Raw genomic sequence first — 23,781 nt, 5'->3', positions numbered from 1 at the left:
GAATTCATTTTTAATCCCTGGTTTTAAACAAGCATATACATGAGATAATTTATATATTATTGCTTGAATAAACATTTAAAAATACTAGAAATGTTATAATTAAGGAAATTAAACAGACCTAGGCGTTTGAAAAGACATAGTGAAATGTGTCTAATAAATCCAAAAAGAAAGAGAAGCATTGGACATAATCAAAATATTCGAGACATTTATTAGGAATACCATTTTCTTAACAATTAAGATGCTGCTTGTGTTTATCCAGTCTAATCGAAGACTTTCCCAACAAAAATCCCACCCCCTGTCAGAAAATACATAAAGCTGACATTACTGAGCTATATGCGTTTAAAAGTAGTCTAATAAAATGGTACAATGGCATTGCTCAGTTCAACCTGTTGGAAATCAGGCATTTTGTCTCGCGTCAGCATTTATTCAACAGTTAATAACGCTCAACATTCAAAAGATAAATATTATTCAGCCAATAAAGTGTAGGTCAGTGTATTTCATAGAAAATTGTCCAGTACTATATAAATTAGAAAGGTTTAATTGTCATCTTTATTTCAAACGACCCGACCGACCGCGACCCGAATATCATTAAAAATATTTTTGGATGACTGGTAACCGCGGGTAACCGCTCATTTTGGGTCAACCCTCACATCACTGATGCACACTGCTGCTTCTCCAATGTTCGAAACGTCAAACATTTTCCTACACAATGCACATTTTGCACGTCCCGGGTCCAGATCTTTCTCGAGACACTCCTTGTACTTTTCATCATGAAGCCATTCAGTCCTAAATCAGCATTTCCCTGGCATTGCCTGAGTTTTCATGAGTTAATACTAACGCTGGCTAAAAGCCTAGTAGCTTGAATCAAATAATTCAACATTATTTGTTCTTCAGACACTCCTCTTAAAAAAGTATCATGTCACCTTTATTTATATAGCGCTTTATACAATACAGATTGTGTCAAAGCAGCTTTAGTGTTCGACAGGAAAATTGTGAAATTCACTTTACAGTATTATACAGGAAACTCTTCTGAATGCAAAGAGATCCACATTTGGTTTTTGACTGCTGAAAATGTGTTCAATTAAATTTAAGAGAAATAACTCACTGCTCTTGATGGAAAAACTTTATTACAGTAGCTAAGTTCAGCAGTAATAAAAAAAACTGTCAACTTTAAATTTGACAACTTTTTACATCATACAGTACTTTTGCACCAAATAGTATCGATAAGCAGTATCGGTTTTGGTATCAGTATCGACAAATGCTTAACGATACCCATCCCTAGTTTTGTCTCTGTGTTTTCTTTTACTCTTAAAGATTTTGTAAGCATTGACTGCCATTATATGACTGACAGACTGCAACAGTTAAAAAAGAAATCTTTGTTTGTGTTCTACTGAAGAATCTAACTCACCTACATCTTGGATGCCCTGGGCATAAGCAGACAAACATCACATTTTGTGAACTATCTCTTTAAAATTGCAACACATTTGAACCATAGTTATCCTGACTGTGTGCCATATACCATGTTAAAGCTATGATTTCGTGACATAACATTTATGGGAAAATTATTTGTGTAAAAAAACAGAAAAAAAAAGAAAACAGTCTATTTATTATAGTGTACATGTCCAAAACCCACAAAAAAATAAAAAAAACATTGAAAGGAAAGAGGGGAAATGCAAGAGCTTGAGTGTCGCAACTAAATCAATACGCTGAAACGATTTATAACTTATTTTAAACAATGAGTTACACTTTATGGACCAATTAACTAGCATGCATATTACTTACATACTGGCTGTTTAGCAGTACTTCTAAAGCACATATTAATGCCTTATTTTGCATTACCATATTTTAGATCACTTAATCCTACCCCATACCTAAACTTAACAACTGCGGTAACACTTTAGTATAGGAAACAATTCTCACTATTAACTAGTTGCTTTTTAGCATGCCTACTCATAACATATTGGCCATTTATTAGTACTTATTTATGTGATTTATTAGCACATATTTCGCATAACCATATTTTAAATCCCAAATCCTACCCAATACCTAAATTTAACAACTACCTTACTAACTACTAATAGGCAGCAAATTAGTAGTTTGAGGCAAAAGTCATTAGGGCCCGTTTCCACCGCAGGAACGTTACTCAGGATCTAGTGACTTTGGGGCGGCACTCTGTTTGTTTCCACCGCAGGAACCATTAACATGCGGATTGGTTGAGTTCACTCAGCAATGTTTTAACCACCATTGACCATTTTCAAAATATCACCGTTATTGTGTCATGAAATGTAGTTTCAAGAGTATTTCAGGTGAGAATGTAGCTGTTCAAAACTCAAATTTGCATTTTATTTATAAAGATAGTACTTTTGTGATATTTTGCAGCACAACATACCTTCAACATAAACAATTTGTCACAGTAAGACTATAACTGAAGACACACACACACACATATATATATATATATATCACACACACAGACACACACACACACACACTCACACATCACCTTGAAAAAGAGATATAGGCCAAAGAGAGTGCAGCTGGCAATGATGGGGAATCGAGCAGCATCTCTGCTTGTGATGGTCTCAGGCATATCTGATGCGTTCTGACAGAGAGACACAGAAAAACTATCATGTTCACAATATATCAGCATATTAACAAAAAATAAATGTATAATAATAATATTATTATTATTATTATTATTATAAATACATACAAATATGAATTTCAGTACTTTGACATAGGATATGAAAAAGCTAAAGATTTATAAGAAACCAAATAGTAATGATGACTGTAACTATTAAAAATTGTCAAAAACTATAATGTAAACTACCAATACTGAGGGTTAAACCTGTATAGTAACAACACTGAGAAGTTACATTTTAGAAGTGCCTTTATTTGAAATAGAAACCTTTAGCAATGTAAGTTTGTTTTCACACTTGAGTCCTCTTTTTAAAGAACTGAACCCCTTTAGGTGGACCAAGAGGTGGACCAAGAGGTAGACCAAGAGGTGGACCAAGAGGTAGACCAAGAGGTGGACCAAGAGGTGGACCAAGAGGTAGACCAAGAGGTGGACCAAGAGGTGGACCAAGAGGTGGACCAAGAGGTAGACCAAGAGGTGGACCAAGAGGTGGACCAAGAGGTAGACCAAGAGGTGGACCAAGAGGTGGACCAAGAGGTAGACCAAGAGGTGGACCAAGAGGTGGACCAAGAGGTAGACCAAGAGGTGGACCAAGAGGTGGACCAAGAGGTAGACCAAGAGGTGGACCAAGAGGTGGACCAAGAGGTGGACCAAGAGGTGGACCAAGAGGTAGACCAAGAGGTAGACCAAGAGGTGGACCAAGAGGTGGACCAAGAGGTAGACCAAGAGGTGGACCAAGAGGTAGACCAAGAGGTGGACCAAGAGGTGGACCAAGAGGTGGACCAAGAGGTGGACCAAGAGGTGGACCAAGAGGTAGACCAAGAGGTGGACCAAGAGGTGGACCAAGAGGTAGACCAAGAGGTAGACCAAGAGGTGGACCAAGAGGTAGACCAAGAGGTGGACCAAGAGGTGGACCAAGAGGTAGACCAAGAGGTGGACCAAGAGGTGGACCAAGAGGTGGACCAAGAGGTGGACCAAGAGGTGGACCAAGAGGTAGACCAAGAGGTGGACCAAGAGGTGGACCAAGAGGTGGACCAAGAGGTAGACCAAGAGGTGGACCAAGAGGTGGACCAAGAGGTGGACCAAGAGGTGGACCAAGAGGTAGACCAAGAGGTGGACCAAGAGGTGGACCAAGAGGTGGACCAAGAGGTAGACCAAGAGGTGGACCAAGAGGTGGACCAAGAGGTGGACCAAGAGGTGGACCAAGAGGTGGACCAAGAGGTAGACCAAGAGGTGGACCAAGAGGTGGACCAAGAGGTGGACCAAGAGGTGGACCAAGAGGTGGACCAAGAGGTAGACCAAGAGGTGGACCAAGAGGTAGACCAAGAGGTGGACCAAGAGGTGGACCAAGAGGTAGACCAAGAGGTGGACCAAGAGGTGGACCAAGAGGTGGACCAAGAGGTAGACCAAGAGGTGGACCAAGAGGTGGACCAAGAGGTGGACCAAGAGGTGGACCAAGAGGTAGACCAAGAGGTGGACCAAGAGGTGGACCAAGAGGTGGACCAAGAGGTGGACCAAGAGGTGGACCAAGAGGTAGACCAAGAGGTGGACCAAGAGGTGGACCAAGAGGTGGACCAAGAGGTGGACCAAGAGGTGGACCAAGAGGTGGACCAAGAGGTAGACCAAGAGGTAGACCAAGAGGTGGACCAAGAGGTAGACCAAGAGGTGGACCAAGAGGTGGACCAAGAGGTGGACCAAGAGGTGGACCAAGGGAGTAAGGACCCAGTTTTCTTCATGTTCACACTGTTGCAGTTCCTAAAAGAGGACTCAGATCTTTTTTTTTTTTGGTCCACTTAAGCTCAGCTTGTGCTCAGGCTGTTGCTTTTTCAAAAGTGTTTATCAAAGTTCTCCTGAGACAAGAACAGGTGTTGTTTTGGTTTAGTTTAATGAAATGCTTTGATCCACTTCAAATGTTGACTTCTGTAGTCCTGATCAGTGTTGCCTCCAAAATTGGAATAGTTGTATCTTTTGCACAAAAATATAAATATAAAGTTTTATGTAATGATGTTTATTTTATAGCACACAGGGTATCTGCAGGATTATTAAGCTCAAAAGACTTTTAAAGAGTGTTTTTTAAGACCTGCAAAGATCAAGTTAATGATTAGTGATTTATTTATTTATTTATAAGTTTGTTATTTTTGCTGTTTACCTCACTTTACACTAGGGAGGCTTTATTTTATTTTGTTTGTTTATTTATTAGATTCCTCAGGGCTTTCCAAACCTTCTGTAATTTATTAGTTGTATTCATTTTCGTTAAACATTATGTAAGCTAGTTTGTCTTTGTTGCTTACTGTTATATTGTTGTGCTTTCTAATAAAGAACAACAACAATGAATCAATCTTTTGATTTAATCTGAAAAACGTGAAAGGTGATCACAAATGTAAATGTGAAAACATTCAAAGCCCAGTTTGTAACATGCAAAAAAGAAACTCCCATTTACAAATTGCAAATAATAATACTGATGACAAAGAATGGGTTGGAAGTTAACAACTTTAATTACAAACGATGATAAAAGTTCATCAGCATGCATTGATTAATCCCACTTTGTAGCAAAAATAAATAAATTAATAAATAAATAAATAAATAAATAAATTGACCAAATGATGTTTTTTTTTTTGACCAACTGAGGAAGTCGCAAAAGAGCAACCAGTGGGAAAAAAGATGAATCAGGATTAACTTTCTTTGTCTCGTCACCAGACTGCTCCATGCCACAAGGAAAGATTCAATGTGAAATACTTTATTTGTCTATAGCCAGTGAAACATTTTCCAGTGTTTATTAAGGGTGTACAGGGTCGCTAATGACCGAGGTAGGCTGCGTAATAGTGGAAGGATAATAGTTCTGCACAACAATTAAATGTCTAATGACTCAATACATGCATTTTTTTTTATCAAAGTGGCACTGTTTGATACACAATGACATGATTTTCATTTGTAATTATAGCAGGCATAAAACAAATAATATCATCTGCAAAAAATGGAACTGGTTTGAATGGCTTTACTGCAGAGCAATTATTGTATACAGTGAAATATAAGTGTGATTGTAATTTGATGGTGGATGTTGTGAATAGCAATTTAAAAAGTTATCATTGAAGTCATTGAAAAAGATAGTTTTGAGAATATGGTTGAGATCGGGCTGTCAATAGATTAAAAATTGTGGTTAAAATTCAGCGAGTTGCATTGGGCTCTTCATCTGGGATTGAGCCATATCAGAACTTTAAAAATAAATATTACAAAAAAATTGTATTAGCAACAGTAATATAAAATGATATTGAGATGCATTTACTACTAAATTTAGAAAAAGAATATTTATGGCACTCAGACAAGTTTGTTCAATGCAATCAATTTGACATAAGGAAGTTCTGGTTTCAACATTATTTGTTCTTCAGACACTCCTCTTAAAAAAGTATCATGTCACCTTTATTTATATAGCGCTTTATACAATACAGATTGTGTCAAAGCAGCTTTAGTGTTCGACAGGAAAATTGTGAAATTCACTTTACAGTATTATACAGGAAACTCTTCTGAATGCAAAGAGATCCACATTTGGTTTTTGACTGCTGAAAATGTGTTCAATTAAATTTACTCTTGAAACTGCATTAAGACCCCAATTTCTCTCTGACTGAACCATATAGGGCCTTAAAAATGAAGATGCTAAAAGGAAAGTTTAAGACCCACTCTAAAAGGGCATTCCCATATAGAAATGTGAATAGAAATGGCCATATATGAACATGTATATAAAACAATAGTTAATATATGTGAACATATATGTACATATTTGTAATTTAAATTTAATGAACTATATATGATAAAGAACATGTACAAACATGTGGATGACCTTTTTTTACTTACCTTTTACACAGTTATGAAACTATTTGACCATATAGATCATCAAAGCAGCCTCAATTTGTATGTCATACAACACACAGCTCATTGTTCTTTTTTTTTTTCTTCTTGAAGGTACACTGACCATGTCTTGAATTAAATTATTCAGAAATTCTACTGAATTTAAAAAAAGACAACATAGCTCATAGGTACAAAATGTACAAATTGGAAGTTTATAGAAATTTGCGCATTACGATACAGTACGCTAATTCATTCATAAATAGGCATTTTACTTATTGTTCAACATAACTTTAAAAGAATGTTTAATTTAAGAATAAATGTTTAAAAAAAATTAACAAGCATTCTTTTTTCAGTGAATTTATACCCCCAAAGGGGTGACGTGTCCTGAGGTACAAACATTAAAGGGGCTATATGTAACTTTCTGAAATTTAATCTCGTGACTGACACCTGTGGCCAAAAAACGGAACTGCTCTTCCTTTCTGCTGGCTCTGGCAGCGCACGCTCGTACGCACACACTTCACTAGTCATCCGCTGCAAAGAAGTCAACGTTATGTTTACAGAGGTAAGAACAGTCAAATACATATGTTGTTTGAGAAACTAAGTTTGTTTGCAATATATATGACTAGCGGTGGTGATCTGAAACGTTTAACATGAACGCGCTTGACAAGTCACTTAATAATAACTTCTTGTTTATTTAACTGCTGTATTAAATCAATATCTCATTTACAAACTCACTTAAAAAAATATTAAAAGCCGTCACTCATCTTAGTTTCCGATATCACAAAGCTCTATGATAATCAATGACGCTCTCTGTACCGCAAGATCAATCTCTTATTTACACTCTTTACACTGTTTATAGAAGAATTCTTGAGATATATCTGTGATACATTACTGTGCTGTGAACCCAGACACGTCTGCATTTGGCTTTCTGGTGTATTTAGGACTTACACAACAGGCACAAAGCAGCGATCGTATTAATCTCTGCCATGGTTGATCGCGCCGCCTTGTTATTCGCGCTAGTGACGGGAAAAACTACAGCGAGTGACGCGATGCGCATATTGGCTTGGCTCTCGGTGCGAACGCACCATTAGACTGTATTTGCGCACGGCAAATTAAACTTTAGTGACAAGGCAGCACTGGGCCGATCGGGGGAGCATCACAGAGATCTGTGAGACTGATACTGATTAACATCACTGGGGAAAAGACTTACTCGCCATGTGGCGGATGGCGCTTTAAATTGAACTCGCCAGACACAGAATTTGCTCGCATTTGGCGAGTGTTAATTTCGGACCCTGTGTGCAATTAATCAAAATTCGGTTTCGATTTCTGCTTCAATCGATCATGAAAATGCAGTAATGGAGATGAAACTATTATTGCGCCCCATTCCGCCGCCTTACCAGTGGTGCGCTTTCGCTCGTCCATAGAAGCCTAATTTCACATGCAAATCAGCAAAATCATGTAACATGACTTTCATAAAACAGGACCTGCTTGATTTAATAATGTTTCTTTGATGTTGTGTTTGTAATGGCGCGTAAGAAAACTTGCGCTGTTCTGTGTATGCGCTCAGAGACAGATCAGAACACGGACATGTAAAGTTATCTTTTCAAGGCTCTAGAGTGCGACCTAATTTCTCAGCGGTGCGACTAAAAAAATCTGAGGTTGACCAGTGCGACCAGCTGTTCGAGGGCAAAAAATAAATAAAAAAAACTACTACCTGATCAGCATATTTGTATTTGCGCTTAGGGGAGCTTCAAAGGTTTCTACATGTTTTTGCAACATTGAGTAATGCATCACAGACATATCTCACAAATCCTTTCATAAAGTGTAAAGAGAGTGTAAATAAGAGATTGATTGTGCAGTGGAGAGAGTGATTATAATAGAGCTTTGTGATATCGCGAACTAAGATGAGAGACAGCTTTTAATAATTTTTAAGTGAGTTTGTAAATGAGATATTAATTTAATACAACAGTTAAATAAAGAAGTTATTATTAAGTGACTTACATTGCCTGACTATAACACTATTGCCATATTTTGCTATATTTTGTTGTGAAATGATTCAATGTCCTATTCATAAAGACAATCACTTGCTTTATTCTGAATGAACCAGCCGTCCGGAATCGAATGATGTGATTCAGTAAATAAATCAGTGTCTTGTCGCCACCTGCTGGCAGGTCCTCTCAGTTATTTAAATCATTTAATATTTCTGTATTCAAAATGTTATATTTAAAACATTAATCTCAACACGAATTGATGAATTGGATTGCACTCTGAGCCTCATTAAACATATGAAAAGGTAAAAACAAGTCAAATATCGTAATGGGAGTGCTCCTAATAAGAAAAGCAAGCATAGAGCCCTGGATTGACAACGTTTTCGTTAAGAACGTTAAGTTAAGGCCTGATCCGTCCAAAAATCATAACCAATGCTCTGACACGTACCCATCAACCTCCCAAGTTATGTCAAGCATACACATATGTGACCCTGGACCACAAAACCAGTCTTAAGTCGCTGGGGTATATTTGTAGCAATAGCCAAAAATACATTGTAAGGGTCAAAATTATTGATTTTTCTTTTATGCCAAAAATCATTAGGAAATTAAGTAAAGATCATGTTCCATGAAGATTTTTTGTAAAATTCCTACTGTAAACATATCAAAATGTAATTTTTGATTAGTAATATGCATTGTTAAGAACCTAATTTGGACAACTTTAAAGGTGATTTTCTCAGTATTTTGATTTTTTTGCACCCTCAGATTCCAGATTTTCAAATAGATGTATCTCGGCCAAATATTGTCCTATCCTTACAAATCATATACCAATAGAAAGCTTATTTATTGAGCTTTCATGTGATGTATACATCTCAGTTTTGTAAAATTTAACCTTATGACTGGTTTTGTCGTCCACGGTCACATATGATCGAGTCCGAGTCAGAGAAATTTTGTTTAAATTTCAGCTCAGCGAAGAAGGTGTTAAATGCGATGCTGTTGAAAATTTGGGTGCACCTAACTTTAGTGCTGGTGTACCTAAGAAAAGAGTTATACGCACCAGTGCAAAAAGTTAGTCTAGAGCCCTGCTTTTAGCTCAAGGTGCACGCCTAAACAGTCAAATACACGCAAAAATATTTCAAAATGAGGTGCTTGGGCGGTAATGCGGTATTATGGTATACCACAGGATCTAAAAATAGCAACGTATCAGTTTCAATACCGTTATACTGTCATGAATAACAATGCATGTATATAAGAGACAAGGATTAAATATTAAATATAATTTATTTAATGGCTAAAAATGCGTGTGCGTGGTTGTCATGATGTGACAGCGTGGAGGAGAAAGAGAGAGGTGGGGAAAGATGGCGAGTTGCGCACCAAGTGACCTGGTCTCGAGAAAGAACAACTGCTGCAGGTTGGCAGTATTTCGGGTTTGGACCGAACAAGAAGGGAGAGGCGGTAAATACGGACGAAGCAATTAGCAAATTGTGCAACAAAAAGGTGACAGCGAGAGATGGAAATACCTCGAACCTAAGGTCGCATATTCAAAACCACCGACTCACAGCTGCGAGGATGGACCAGAGATCACTCAGTGCAGCAGTTTCAACGCCTCCCGATGCAGGACTAGGCATGGGATGATAACCGGTTTCGAGGTTTACCGCGGTTTGAAAAAGTCACGGTTTCAATGAATTTTCATAGTCGAATCAGAATTTTGGAATCTTTCTATAGTCGACCGATAGTCGAATCATCTAGGCCTATGTGTGTGTGTGAATGGGTTTGGAGGGGCACGACACTATAGTCAGCAGGAGGGTAAAACTATTATTTTATTTTACACACTGCACACAGCAACAACTTTTAATAAAGCGACCAAAACTGCCTGCCAACTGACAAACAAACTTATTTAGGTTTAAATAAAAACACCGAACGAGTCTTTTAGTTCTAAAAACGCGAGGCGCACAGCACTGCCTTTTTTGGTGACTTTTAATAAAAGAGCAGTGTGCTGCGTTTTTTTTATCTTGCTAAGCAACGACCAAAACAGCTGTCCTGTCAGTCAAATCAAAGGATTATAGCGCGAGCGCTTTTTGCTGTTAAGTAAACTGTCATATTAGCAGAAACCCTAAATAATACAGCTCCGGGATACCCACGATAGACACCACAGGTTTCTCCTCCATTTCTCGCAGTCTCCAGACTTTTTAAGCAACGGTAAACTTTCGTCACCACAACAGAAGGCCCGCCTCTCCAAAGAACGCGAATGACGTTGGGCGTTTTTTTCCGCTCAGAGTTGATTTTTTTTTTCAACTTCAGGCGCTCAGAGCGCTCCTGCAAAAACGCTAGGCGCAGTAGGCGGTGAAAACGCGAGTCGCCGGGGCGCATAAACAGCGCGCAGAACTCTCACTGCCAACAGAAAACCATTCAAAAGAGGCGCCTCTAACTGCAAAAACGCGTTCGGTGTGATCGCCGCCTAATCCCTGCCGTCAAGATGGTCCTCATCTCATCATGGATCAGGGAAAGTGAAAATGAAATCTGTCACAGGGGTGGTTAGATTTATTCACAAACACGTCAAAAATATTTATTGAACGCTTCTTTCTTTTCACTTTTGTTTTTACTGCATTATCATAATCAAAGGCTGTATATAACTTAATATAACCGTACAAAACCAGTAGTTCTGTGTGCAATTAGACATTGAGCACCCCCATATTGCCAAAATGGTATGATGCTCGTTTCACCCGCGAAGATTCGACTGTGAGATCGGTGGTCGAATCAGGCTCCGCATATCGATGCATCGAATCTTCGACTATTCGGGGACAGCCCTAATGCATTCATTCGTTTATTTAGGCCTATTCATTCATTCATTTGTTTATTTAGGCCTATTCATTCATTCATTTGTTTATTTAGGCCTATTCATTCATTCAATAATTTATTCATAATTCATTAATTAATTCATCCATCCATCGGCAGGACTGCTCAACTTGCTGTTGCTCCAAACTGGCAATGGTGGAGCGCATCCTCGAGCAGGCCCAATCGATCTGGCAAGACATGGACGTCTTGAAAGCTGTTCATGAAGCACTGAAACCAGTCGTGACTTCACTGACATTTTGTCAGGAGGAATTACGTGAGCAGTTCCTGTATCCTGCCCATACTACAGCTCTGCAGGGACAATGTGTTGACCGCATCAGAAAATGACCTCCAGCTAACAAAGTCAATCAAAACTGGAATTCTAACAAAGCTGGAGGCCAAGTATGAATCCAATTCAGTGCGCAAAATATTGCGAAAATGCACTTTCCTCGACCCTCGTTACCGTGGAGGATATGAGACGGATGACAACGCATTGGCTGAGACCGAGGCTGAATTACAGGCTGAGATCGTGAGTTTAGAGGCAGCAGGTCCAGTGGCCATCAGAGTGGAAGAGGGAGAGGTGCAACCCGAACCCTCACGAAAAAAGATGACTCTGGGAAGTATGCTGCAAAAAAAAGCTGATGCAATGGCAGGTCCCGTCGGCACCGTAGACGACCGAGTCGGAGCTGAAATAACAGCCTACTGTTTGGAGCCAGTTACTCAAGGAGACCAGGACCCACTTCTGTGGTGGAAAAATGCTGCCGGACTATTTAGGATTATTGCTTTGCCATACTTTTTATAATATGGATGATGTTTATGTTAATTTAATTCTGTTTGACTGTTTGTATTTGCACTTTTTTATAAACTGCTATTTGTTGCTAATAAAAGTTGCTAATATTGTTGTGCATGTTATTTTGTTATTGTTTCAGTATTAGTGTTTGGTATTCAGTTTCTGGACGGTTTAGGCACAAGAAAACAGTTTGGTGACGCTGTCTGAGCCTTACGTCATTTTTTATTTTTATTATTATTCACGGTAATACCGTATACCGCGGTAAAATAGGGAGGAGGTTTGACGTAGAGCTGGGCGATATGGCAAAAATGTAATCTCGATAATTTTTTCCCCATATTGAACGATAACGATATATATTTCGATATAAGCTGTTGATGTTGCCAGCTTTCAAATAGTATCCCAACAATGACTAAAGCCACAAAAATTAAAGGGTTCATTGAATTACATTTTAAAGTATAGTTTATTAAAAACAGATTACAGATTTGGCCTTAAAACTTAAAACACCTTACTAAAATAAATTAAAAAAATAAAAGTTGTGACAAAGTATGGTAAATGAGAGTAAATGTACAAAATGTAAACATAAAATGATTGTAAAAACATAATTTGTAACAATTATTTATTTATTTATTTATTTATTTATTATTATTAACACAATTGTTTATTTTCTCTATTATAGGTTGCGCTATTTAAATTAGAGGCAACCACTGCATTTTGAAACACTCTACAGTATAAATAACAAAAAATTACGACACCGTTCTTTCTTAATCGTATTAAGTGCAGATAATTCAGCCATAATCAAAGTAGGCTACTCTCTAAATATTCAAAGTGCAAATAGAGACGAATATTTCAAGCATGATACAGAGCTATAGACATACACAACCTATTATAGTCTACATGCAGATATCAGCCTAGATATGTCATGTAGCCTCATTTGTGTGCATTGGGGAGTCACTCTCTAAACAAGGGGGATTAAAATTGCTTTTGAATGCACGTGCGTTTTTTGCTTTCGGTTTCAGTTTTAACAATCGCGCCAAACTCTCAGCTGAGCTGAGAGTCACTTTTCAGATAGCCAAACCACTTAATGGAATTCGTGCTACCTTTTTGTCGACAATTTCAACATCTTTGGATAATAACTCGAGGTTAGTTTCACTTTCGTCGCTGCTTCCACTCTTTTTTTTTTTGTCGTCCTGGTGTTAAGTTTGCTTCGCAAAGTGCAGTAGGAAATGAACTTTATACTTTGACATGCACACGCACGCTGCACGCTGATTGGCCGTTGTCGCATATTTCTGCTGTGTGATTGGCTCTTAGATTAATCCATATCGAGCAAAAAATGTCTAGAGCTTATCATCGATATTAACATAAATTTTATCGTGATTCGATATGATATCGTTTATCGGCCCAGCCCTAGTTTGACGGTATCAAAATTTGGATACTGCCCAAGCCTAGTGCTTATTCATGTAAACCCTTGTCAGTTCTGTCTTAAATGATCATAAACATTTGAGAATGAAAGGGCTTTTAAACGCTCTTCAGACAGAGCATGAACACAAGAACGGGACGTTTGAGAGCAGCGTCAGCGTGTACCAGATTGAGTCCAAAGAGCAAATACCCGCACTGCACCTGACAGATAAATATTACTCCACCGTCAGTTATAGCGGTTCACCCGTCGGGGAGGACTCTGTTGTTTCGCACACACGTACAAACTTGCATCGCTAGCAGGTTTAAAGAATTTGACATCTTGACAATCTTATCACTATCATGTTAAAAAAAACATTCAGTGACAGACAGACCTATTCAGTTGTTAATTTTAATACAGAAGGTTTTTATTAAACCTTAAAATGTGACCTTGTCTGTAAAACTAAGAAAGCTATTGAAATGTGTTTTTTTTTATTTTTATAAATCGGTTGTTTGATTTTCAGTTTCATGTTTTAATTTTTGTTCAAAATATCGGGATACGTACCGTATCGTGACCTAGGCATATCCTTACACCCTAGTACTTAAACATTTAAGTTAATTGGTAACACTTCACAATAAGGTTCATTAATTAATGTACTAACTAAAATGAACTAACCATGAGCAATACAATCGATACTGTATTTACTCATTTTCATTAAAGGAACCGTATGTAGGATTGTGGCCAAAACTGGTACTGCAATCACATTCAAAATACTGTAGAATGGTAATTTCCCCTCCCGCTCCCCCCTGACTCGAGGTTGCCAGCTAAGCTGCAGGAGTAGGCTGCAATAAGGAGCTTCCAACGGCAAGTGACACACAGTAATTTGTTTTTCTTCTGTTAATTATGTTTATGCTTCACAAGAGATGTTTTGCGAAGTAATTATGTATTGCAAAAATTTACAGATGGCGATTAGCCAAATATTTCGCAAAGATGTACTGTAATACCACATTTCAGTCGGAACATAGGTTGTTTTCCAACCCTGCTAGTGGTGCGATATAAAGCTTTTTATGAACGCATTTAGCTCGGCCGACCGCGGAAAGTCCACTGAGTACTGAAGCAAAGTTAGCCAAACATAGATGAATCTTACCTGTTCAGGAAAAAACTACCAACGAAAGCATCTGTCTTCAAATTCTTCTCCGTTTTCAGCCGTCTCCATCTTTCAAAGGCATATCCTATACCAATCCTTGTTTTATTTCGGACTTTGTCACGACGTATTTCGGTTTCAAAACGAGGTCTTTTTCGTTTCGTAACGTTATACATGTTTAATCCGACACGTTAGTATAGCCGCAGCTGTAACAGAGCTGGCAACCCGTCTCACGAAACTCTACTGACTTCGTGATTGGTCGATAGCTGGAGGGTGGCGCCTCAGACCAAAACACAAAACGACAACAATAACATCAGTTGTGGGCTGCAACTCTCACTTTTAAATGACAATATCCTGGCCAGACCACTGTTGTCAGTGATATAAGTATTTGAAATGAACATGATTTCTTAATGTCTAGTGACATTTCAGGGCCATTTTATGATTAACTGACATAAATTTCTTACATATGGTTCCTTTAAAGTTAGTTAATTAATTCATTATTAATTCTTGTTAACTAATGTTAACTAATGAACCTTATTGTAAAGTGTTACCAGTTAATTAAATGAAGAGATCACATTCGGTTCAGAATAGGGCTGTGCAATTAATCGCAATCGCAAAAAAAATCGCGATTTAAGCACATGCGATTTCTAAACCGCATAAGGCTGCGATTTTATCTATTAATTTATTTAGATTTTTATTCAGAATACGTTCTTGTGCGCACGATTTTAATATGTTAACCAATCAGAGCTGACGCAGCGGACTGGGAAATTACAGCTAAGCTGAGCGGGAGAAAGATGTTAACCAATCAGAGCTTACTCCGCGCACGACGAAGCTAAGCGGGAGAACCGAATAGGCGAGCGGGAGGAAAGAACAAAATACGGATGCCGGCCAAAATAAAAACGATTTGGTGCCAAAGAGAAATTCAACATCAGTCGTTTGGGAGTATTTTGGATTCCGGAGAGAGGATGTGTCACAGAGCAAGGTCATTTGCAAGACTTGTGAAATGATTATTCCAACGAAACGGAGCAACACTACAAATTTGTTCCAACTGAATGATCAATGCATGTCGACAAAGTCCATCGAAACAAACAAAAGCACACATCAAAGCCAGCCCGAACAGACTGAACAAGTATCCATTGTTCAAGCATTTGCAAGCGCCGTGCCTTATGAGAAAGGATCAAAACGGCACAAAGAAATTACTGACGCAATCACCCATCACATATGCAAAGATATGAAGCCGGCGCACATCGTCAGTAAAGACGGCTTCCGAAGACTAATGCAAACACTTGACAAAAGATACCAGCTGCCATCTCGCACTCATTTCACACGATTTGCTATTCCGGAAATGTATGAGAAATGTAAGGCGGGCGTTGAACACGAGCTCAAGCAGGTGAAATACTTTGCCTCGACCACAGATATGTGTTCCAGCAGAACCATGGAGCCGTACAGGAGTTTAACGGTCCACTATATTAATGACAACTTTGAAATGAAAAGTCGATGTTTGCAAACAGCATTCTTCCCAGAAGATCACACTGGAGAAAATATATCTGAAGGTTTAAAAGAAGCTCTAGCTTCATGGGGACTTTGTGAAGAGCAACAAGTGTCTATCACCACAGACAATGGAACTAATATAGTGAAGGCTGTCACTTTGAACAACTGGACACGACTGCAGTGCTTCGGACACACACTGCATTTGGCAATCGGTAAGTTAGATTTTATTATACATTTATTATACTTTCAATTAAGTAATGTATAATTTACATTAGGACACTTTGTAGGGCATACTTTTTTATTAAGAAACAAATTGCACGAAGATGTTTAATATGAAAACGTATTATGTTTTGTAATAGCATTTTCAACTTGTACCATAGTTGGTACCATAAGTCTGAAGGTCTCTGTCTCGCTCTAAGCGCCTCCTACTGGCGGAGAATGAATTTGCATATAGGTCGCACAAATAATAATATATTAGCTAATTTTCTTTTTCAGCATTTATTCATTCCTGTTCATGTTAGTTCATGTCAGTACAGCTATTCATGTTAGTTCATGGTGCATTAACTTGTGTTAACAATGGCAACGTTTGATTTTAATAATGTGTTAATAAATGCTTAAATTAACATTAACATTATTAGTATTGCTCATTGTCAGTTCATTTTAGCTCATGTATTAACTAGTTGTTAACAAATAGCACCTTATTGTAAAGTGTTACTCAATAGTTTTATATTTAAATGAATGAAATACACATTTTCATCATGTTTTGCAATTTTTTCTTTTTTAGAAAATGCAATCAAAGATGAACCTCGCATTTCCCGAGCCAACGGCTTGTGCAAAAAGCTAGTGGGACATTTTTCCCCACAGTTGGAAAAAAAGAAGATGTTAGCTGAAGCCCAGGAAGAACTCCAGCTTCCCCAACATGCCCTCATAACATCATGCCCAACCAGATGGGGCTCAATGCAACAAATGATAGAAAGGGTTTTGGAGCTGTCCCAGGTCCTTTCAGCTGACCGTAAAACAAGACACCTAGTGCCCCAATGCAAGACACAGATGTTCTAGAATCTGTAAGTGAGGCATTGGGTCCACTTCAGGAGTTCACAGATGCCCTTTCCAGTGAAAACTACATCAGTGTGTCGTATGTGAAACCGGTTCTTCACCTGCTGAACACCAACATACTTGCAGTGGAGGATGAAGATACTGACTTGACTATAAAATCTAAAATTCTGAACTACATCAACAAACATGATGAGGATGAAACTACCCAAGAGCTTCTGGATACAGCAACATTTTTGTGTCCAAGATTCAAAACCAGCTACACTGATGAGGATAAACGTCCAAACATTAAGGCCAGGGTCATGTCTGACATGGAAATGAGTTCACACAAGCTGAGCTCATTTATGTAAACTCCTTAGATAAACACTATTTTATATGGCTTTTTAATCTTTTCTTTCTGTTCTGTATGTCAAAGGATACATCTGAACCTGTGAGTAACACATGCAGAGAGAATCCTGACATTGATCTACCTCCACCAGGCAAAAAAGCACAGAAGTCCTTAGGAAGCTTCTTCAAAAGGACATCAGTCATGCCAGCAGCTCTGAGACTTGAAGAAGCCATAGCCGCCGAGTTAAACAGCTACCTGCTTTCTCCATCCATTGACAGTGAGGGAGATCCTCTGAAATGGTGGAGACTCCATCAGATACATTTTCCAAGAATGAGCAGGGTTGCACAAAAGTATCTTTGTATTCCTGCCACCAGCTCACCTTCGGAGAGAGTGTTTAGTACTGGGGGAAATGTGGCGACATGTCACCGTTCATGCTTAAAAACAGAAATGGTGGACATTTTTCTTGCAAAAAACCTTTAAGAGAGCAATCCGTTTTCTGATTTAGATTTACGTTAGTTTTTATTTATTGTTATGACTGGAATTGAGGTTAGTTCATCTTTATTTTTTTCATGTTGTCTGTTTTTAAGACAATTTATTACAGTTTTGTTTATCAAGCAGTTAGTACTACTGTGTACAGCATGTTATTAACTAGAGTTGAGATTAGGTCATCTTAATTTATTTTATGTTGTCCGTTTTAAAGAAGTTTTAAAGAATTTTACTACAGTTTTGTTTATTGAACTTAATACTGTTATTTCATTGTGAAATGTTTTGTTCTGCACGTCTTGTGCACTGAATACATTTAGAATGCATGTATGCTGCTTGTTTGAAAAAGCAAAAACAGTTGCCAAAATCGCAAATAAAATCACAATTATTTGTTCAAAAACAATCGCAATATGATTATTTTGTCCATATTGCACAGCCCTAGTTCAGAATTAAAGTAGTTGTCACTTGATTGTAGTGCTACTTCACCTAAAAATAAAAATTGTGTTTTATTTACTCGCCATGAAGTTGATCCAAACCTACATGTATTATATAGACATGTATGCTCCATATGCGTGTAGTTGGGAAAATATGGGTTACATATATGAAAGCGGCCATTTTTGTAATACTTTGAAATATGTGTTACATATATGTACAAGTATCTGACATACATTCTGTATATCTGTGTAATCCATTCATGGACATATAGACTATACATGTGTTTTACATATATTGCCATATATCAGATTTTCGTATGGGTTATTTTATCTTTAATACCTAATGCATTACTGGCATGCAAAATTCGAAAGAAATAAAATATTTAAAATCAAAACTGAGTCTGTGACCTCTGGTTGAATAGACACGAAACGGCCCTATTTCTAACACTCAGATGATGTTATGAAGCGAGTCGTCATGTCAGAGGGGGTTAGTATGCTGCTCAAATTAGTCCATACTCGAGGGAGTTACTCACGTCATCGCCTTGAAACCTCAACGGGGTCAAACATTTCTGAAACCTACCTCGGTTGTCACGTGTTTAGTAATATAATAAATGCAAAAAAGTTTTAACATTTGAGCGTTGCAGCAGAAAGAAAGAAAAAAATGTAAATTTGTCCTCACACAGCTATCCTACCGCTGAAGGAACAAAATATAGCACACTGCGAAATTATACGGTTTTGAAACTAAATCGTTACTATATCAGCAAATGCGATTATTAATGTTAAACAGAACAGGTTTTGGGTAACATATGGCACTAGCATATGAGAGGCCTGTGACTCTCAAACCAATGGCAAATCAATCGATTAAATTCTAGTTGAACTACAGCACGTCAGATCATTCAGAGAGCTCTCTACTAATGCACTGACGTGGGCATATTGTGTCAGTTAATGTTGATCGTGTAGTTAGCAGTAGACTAACATTCAGGAGGCTTTCGCGTTGTCTAAACACATTCATTCATATGGACTGCATCTACATAACTTTACCTTGCTTTTGGAACAGCCCACGGATTTGAGCGCTCCGAAGAAGATGGGCAGCAGGGCCATGAGCAGCAGACTCCCGTATGCCAGCGCTGTGCCCTCGGCGCTAGAGACGAACCGGCCAGCGGTCCCGTTAACCGCATCTGATCCGTTGCTGGATCCATCTGGTATAGCTGCACTTTGCTCCACATCAGCCATGTTTTAGCACGTTTAAATACCGCGACCCTTAAATATAGATATGCTGAGAATGTCAACTAGGTGTGCTTCTCATTGAGATGAGCTCGAACTGCTTGTAAGGCCACGTTTCCTAACTCAGCCCGGTCGAGTCTCCGCGTTCTTCACTGCTCACACACAGACGCACATCACAAACGCACTGACACCCGATGGACCGGAGGAAGAATTACTGCTGGGGTATTATTTCGGTGCGCTTCTCAAACAGAGGCTTTTAGAACAGACTTCTCCTAGAATTTAAACACTGGAAGAATTATTCTTAATTCCTACGGATTATTACTATTAGGGGTCTCACCTTAACTGTTGGGTAAACAATATATTCGGTAAAGTAAATGTAGGTGTCACCAAATTTGGTGTAAGAACGCCAAATACCACCAAATAACCGAATTATATAAAGAGTCCATATTCATAAATTTATGGACACCAGAGCGCACATAAATAAATAAATAAATAAAAATTCCGATTTTTTTATATAGCCTATATGGCGTGATAAAACTATCAATCACAAAATCTACCTGAATTGAGTTACATAGTTATTGGTTACATTCCTGCATGCAGGCAATAACAGTTGCCACGAGGTGCAACACTGGCCCGGGCCTTTCACAGAAAAAAAAATGAAAAAGGGGGAAGTGCCAAGATGGCGTCCGTGTAGTCGCACTTCTGTTGTCTCTATCAAACTTCGAGCAAAGCTTGATCTCATTTGACCTTCCTTTATGTTTGGAGTTGCTGATTGCTTATATGTTTTCTGAATAATTTTGCGACGTTTTTGAGCTGGAACGGTGAATCTTTGCCACTTTTTTTTCTGCTAGAACGTATGAAGTGGTCTCCTGAGCACGCTGATTAAAACTCACATACACAAGAAAACCTTAAAGAATGGCGGATACTGTGAAACGTGTGCACGACTATGCTAAATCAAAGACTATAGAATACCCAAGACATGTCACTCGTGTAGTTTTGAATGGGGAAAAAAGCAACGCTCATTATGGCCGCAAAGCCCCGCCTTCTTAGTGAAAGAGCCAATCGTTGATTAGAAAAGTCAGCGCATCACTGCAGCTGCCCTTAGAAGTCCCGGTTGCTATAGAAACAATCGGACCTCTAAGACGTGTGCTCAGTACTGCGCATGCGCACTGGCTCATCTAGCCGGAAAAATAAGCGTTTTTTTCACGTTATTGGAGCACAAGGAACCATATTTATGAGGCAGTTCTTGTTGGATTTCTTTGGAGATTTAAAATATGAAATTTAATCGTAAGCTTGGTGAACAGTTTTGGAGAATTTGATGTTTCCCCATTCAAACAGATAGGAGCTGCACTTGAATGCCCGAGAGGCGTTTCAAAGATGGCCGCCGAGTGACATGACTTGCCTTAAAGGGACTTTGGCTAAATCTGCTCCCGAAGATGTTCCAAGCATGGATTGTACACCACTTTTAGACACCCCAATTAACAGCCCTCTTACGAAAGTGCGGCGGCAAACTTCCGAGCCTTCAAACGCAGCTATCCTGGAGGCGATCGAGAGGCTAGGATAAAAGCAAGATATCTTCATGGAGAAGTTACTGGAAATCGAAAGGTCGCTTGCATCTAATTGGACCCTGATATCTGAACTTGCTATCAAAGTTGATTCAGCTACCGACAAAACGGAGAGAGCTGTAGTTAAAACCGACGAGTTGAGTGTTCAAGTAGCTTTTTTAATTGCCAAAAATAAACAGCTGTGGGGGAAAGTTGATGACCTGGATGCATACATTAGACGGTGGAATTTGAAGATCTCCGGTGTTCCGGAGGAGGCAGGAGAAAATGTGAAAATGGTCACTATGGATATTTTCTCTCGAATTTCGCTGGGGTTGAGGGATGGTCTTCAGACTTCCATTGATGTTGCACACAGAATCGGTCAGAGAGATGCAGACGCGTTTCCACGGCGGATTATTGTGCAGTTTTTGTCACATACCCATCGGGATCGCATTTGGTTGGACTCAAGAAAACACTGAAGTCCTCGGGCAGAAAGGCATCAAAATCGCAGAAGACCTGACACAACGAACGAGAGAGGCACGGAATAAACTGGCCGCTAGTAAGTCAAGCCAGGAGAGACGGAAAACCAGCTGGGTTCAAGGGCTCGTTTGCCATTATTGATGGAAAGAAGATTACAGCGGATGTGAATTATGTTAACGTTTCCCCCTAATCCCGTTTGAGGATTGAATATTGACTTTGATTGTACTCTACAGGCACTATAAACTTCTGGCAAAGAAGATTTTTGTTGTGTTTTTTCATGGCTCTTTCTTTTGAATATACCAGGATACAAGATTTTCTTAACCATTTGATGCTGATATATAGAAGGTTGAAAAAAGGATAGGTTTTGCACTTTAAACCTTTTTTGCCCTATTTCTCCCTTTTTGTTTTTGTTAGTTGCAGAGCTTCTTAATCTTTATACAGTAAATTGTTTGAATATTGAGGGCATCAGAATTGTAGATCGCACTATTTTGATTAGTCAACTTGCAGACGATACTTGTATTTTCCTAAAAGACAAAGGGCAGGTCCCTAGAAGCTTTAAAACTCTTTTCGCTTGCCTCTGGCCTTTCTGTTAATCAGTCTAAATCTGAGATTATGACAGTTCATCATTCTGATATGTCAGATGTATGTGGAATTAAAGTAAAACAAACATATCTTGGTATTATAATTACTAAATGTTCATCTGAGAGAATTGAATCAAATTTTTCTAAATGCTTACTTAATGCAAAAACTGTTTTTAATTGCTGGTCTCAGAGGAATTTAACTATCCATGGACGTGTTCTGCTTTCCAAGGCTGAGGGAATTTCGAGACTGGTATATCCTGCTCTGTCTTTATATGCCAACCCTAAAATGTGCTCAGATATTGACAGGGCTTTATTTAAGTTTATTTGGAAAAACAGAACTCAGTATGTGAAAAGAAAAACTATTATTAGACCTTTTTCAGAGGGTGGGCTTAATATCCTTGATTTTAGTACTTTAATATTGTTTTTAAAATCAATTGGATTAAACATTGTTTGGCCCAGAGTAAATCTATATGGTTTTATATCCCCATCTATTTTTTGAAAAGTGTGGTGGGTTATCCTTTCGACTATCGTGTGACTTCAAATACAGTAAACTTCCCATAAAATTATCAAACTTTCATAAGCAATCACTAGAAGCATGGAAAATAGCCTTTAAACATAATTTCTCTCCACATTCATGCATACTATGGAATAACCAATTTGTGCTGTCTAAAAACAAGAGTATATTTAAAGATTTGATAAAGGTATTATATTTCTTTCTGATTTATTGAACACGAATGGTGAGATTTATACTTATCAGCAATTTCTTTCTTTCTCAGGGATTGAATCTTCCTGTAGAGATTATAATCTGCTGGTAAAAAGCATTTCCCCTAAATTGCTTTACCTTTTGAAAATTCATCTCAGTTATAATTCAGCTGTCCGTCAAATCACAAATCTTGTTATTGGAGGTATTAATATCATGGATTTTAAGTGTAATAACTCACATAGAAAATGTCTTACTCGAGATGCCAGCTGTTACCCAAAAGCACTCATAAAGTGGAAACAATTCTTTTTCATACATTCTATTGAGAAAATATGGTCAGTATCTAATAAATTTTTACTGCCAAATAAGGTAAAGGAAATACATTTTAAGAAATTGCACAGGTACTATCCTTGTAACACTTTTATTAACAAGTTTAAAAAAGATGTCTCACCTAAATGTTCATTTTGTAATTTAGAAAATGAAACACACACTTATTTTGTAACTGTAAATATTCTGAGGACTTTTGGAAACTGATATCTATCTTGGTTTTTGATGTATTTTATAAAATAGTTAAAACAGATGAATCTATTATCCTTTTTTTTGAATTGCAAAACTGGATCAGAGGAAGCTGATAATGCTTTAAAGGTGTTAATTCTCTTTGGGAAGTTTCATATTCATAAAACAAAAATAATGTCTATTACTCCCTCTTTTAATTTTTTTCTGTAAAGACCTTAATATATTTTATGACTCATTGATTTCAATTACTAGAAACAAGAAATGTATAAAAACATCTCAAATATTAAAAAATGTTATTTGTAAATTGTAATGTCCATGATGTAGA

The 23,781-nt window shown here is 38.1% G+C and overlaps 1 protein-coding gene across 1 annotated transcript in view; it reads right to left on the bottom strand.

Annotated features, from left to right (window-relative positions):
- The window catches only part of hm13 (histocompatibility (minor) 13), a 31,797-nt gene extending 11,996 nt beyond the window's left edge, over nucleotides 1-19,801 (bottom strand). The window contains exons 1-2 of the mRNA XM_073823602.1: nucleotides 19,456-19,801; nucleotides 2,504-2,602 (exon numbers count right to left, since the gene is read on the bottom strand). Coding sequence (XP_073679703.1) covers nucleotides 2,504-2,602; nucleotides 19,456-19,647 — 291 coding nt within the window. The 5' untranslated portion in view covers nucleotides 19,648-19,801. The remainder of the gene's footprint in view (nucleotides 1-2,503; nucleotides 2,603-19,455) is intronic.
- Nucleotides 19,802-23,781: the final 3,980 nt, after the last annotated feature.

This window comes from Garra rufa, chromosome 18 (assembly GCF_049309525.1).
Source record: "Garra rufa chromosome 18, GarRuf1.0, whole genome shotgun sequence".
Classification (NCBI taxonomy): domain Eukaryota; kingdom Metazoa; phylum Chordata; class Actinopteri; order Cypriniformes; family Cyprinidae; genus Garra; species Garra rufa.
This window is presented reverse-complemented; position numbering and strand designations above follow the sequence as displayed.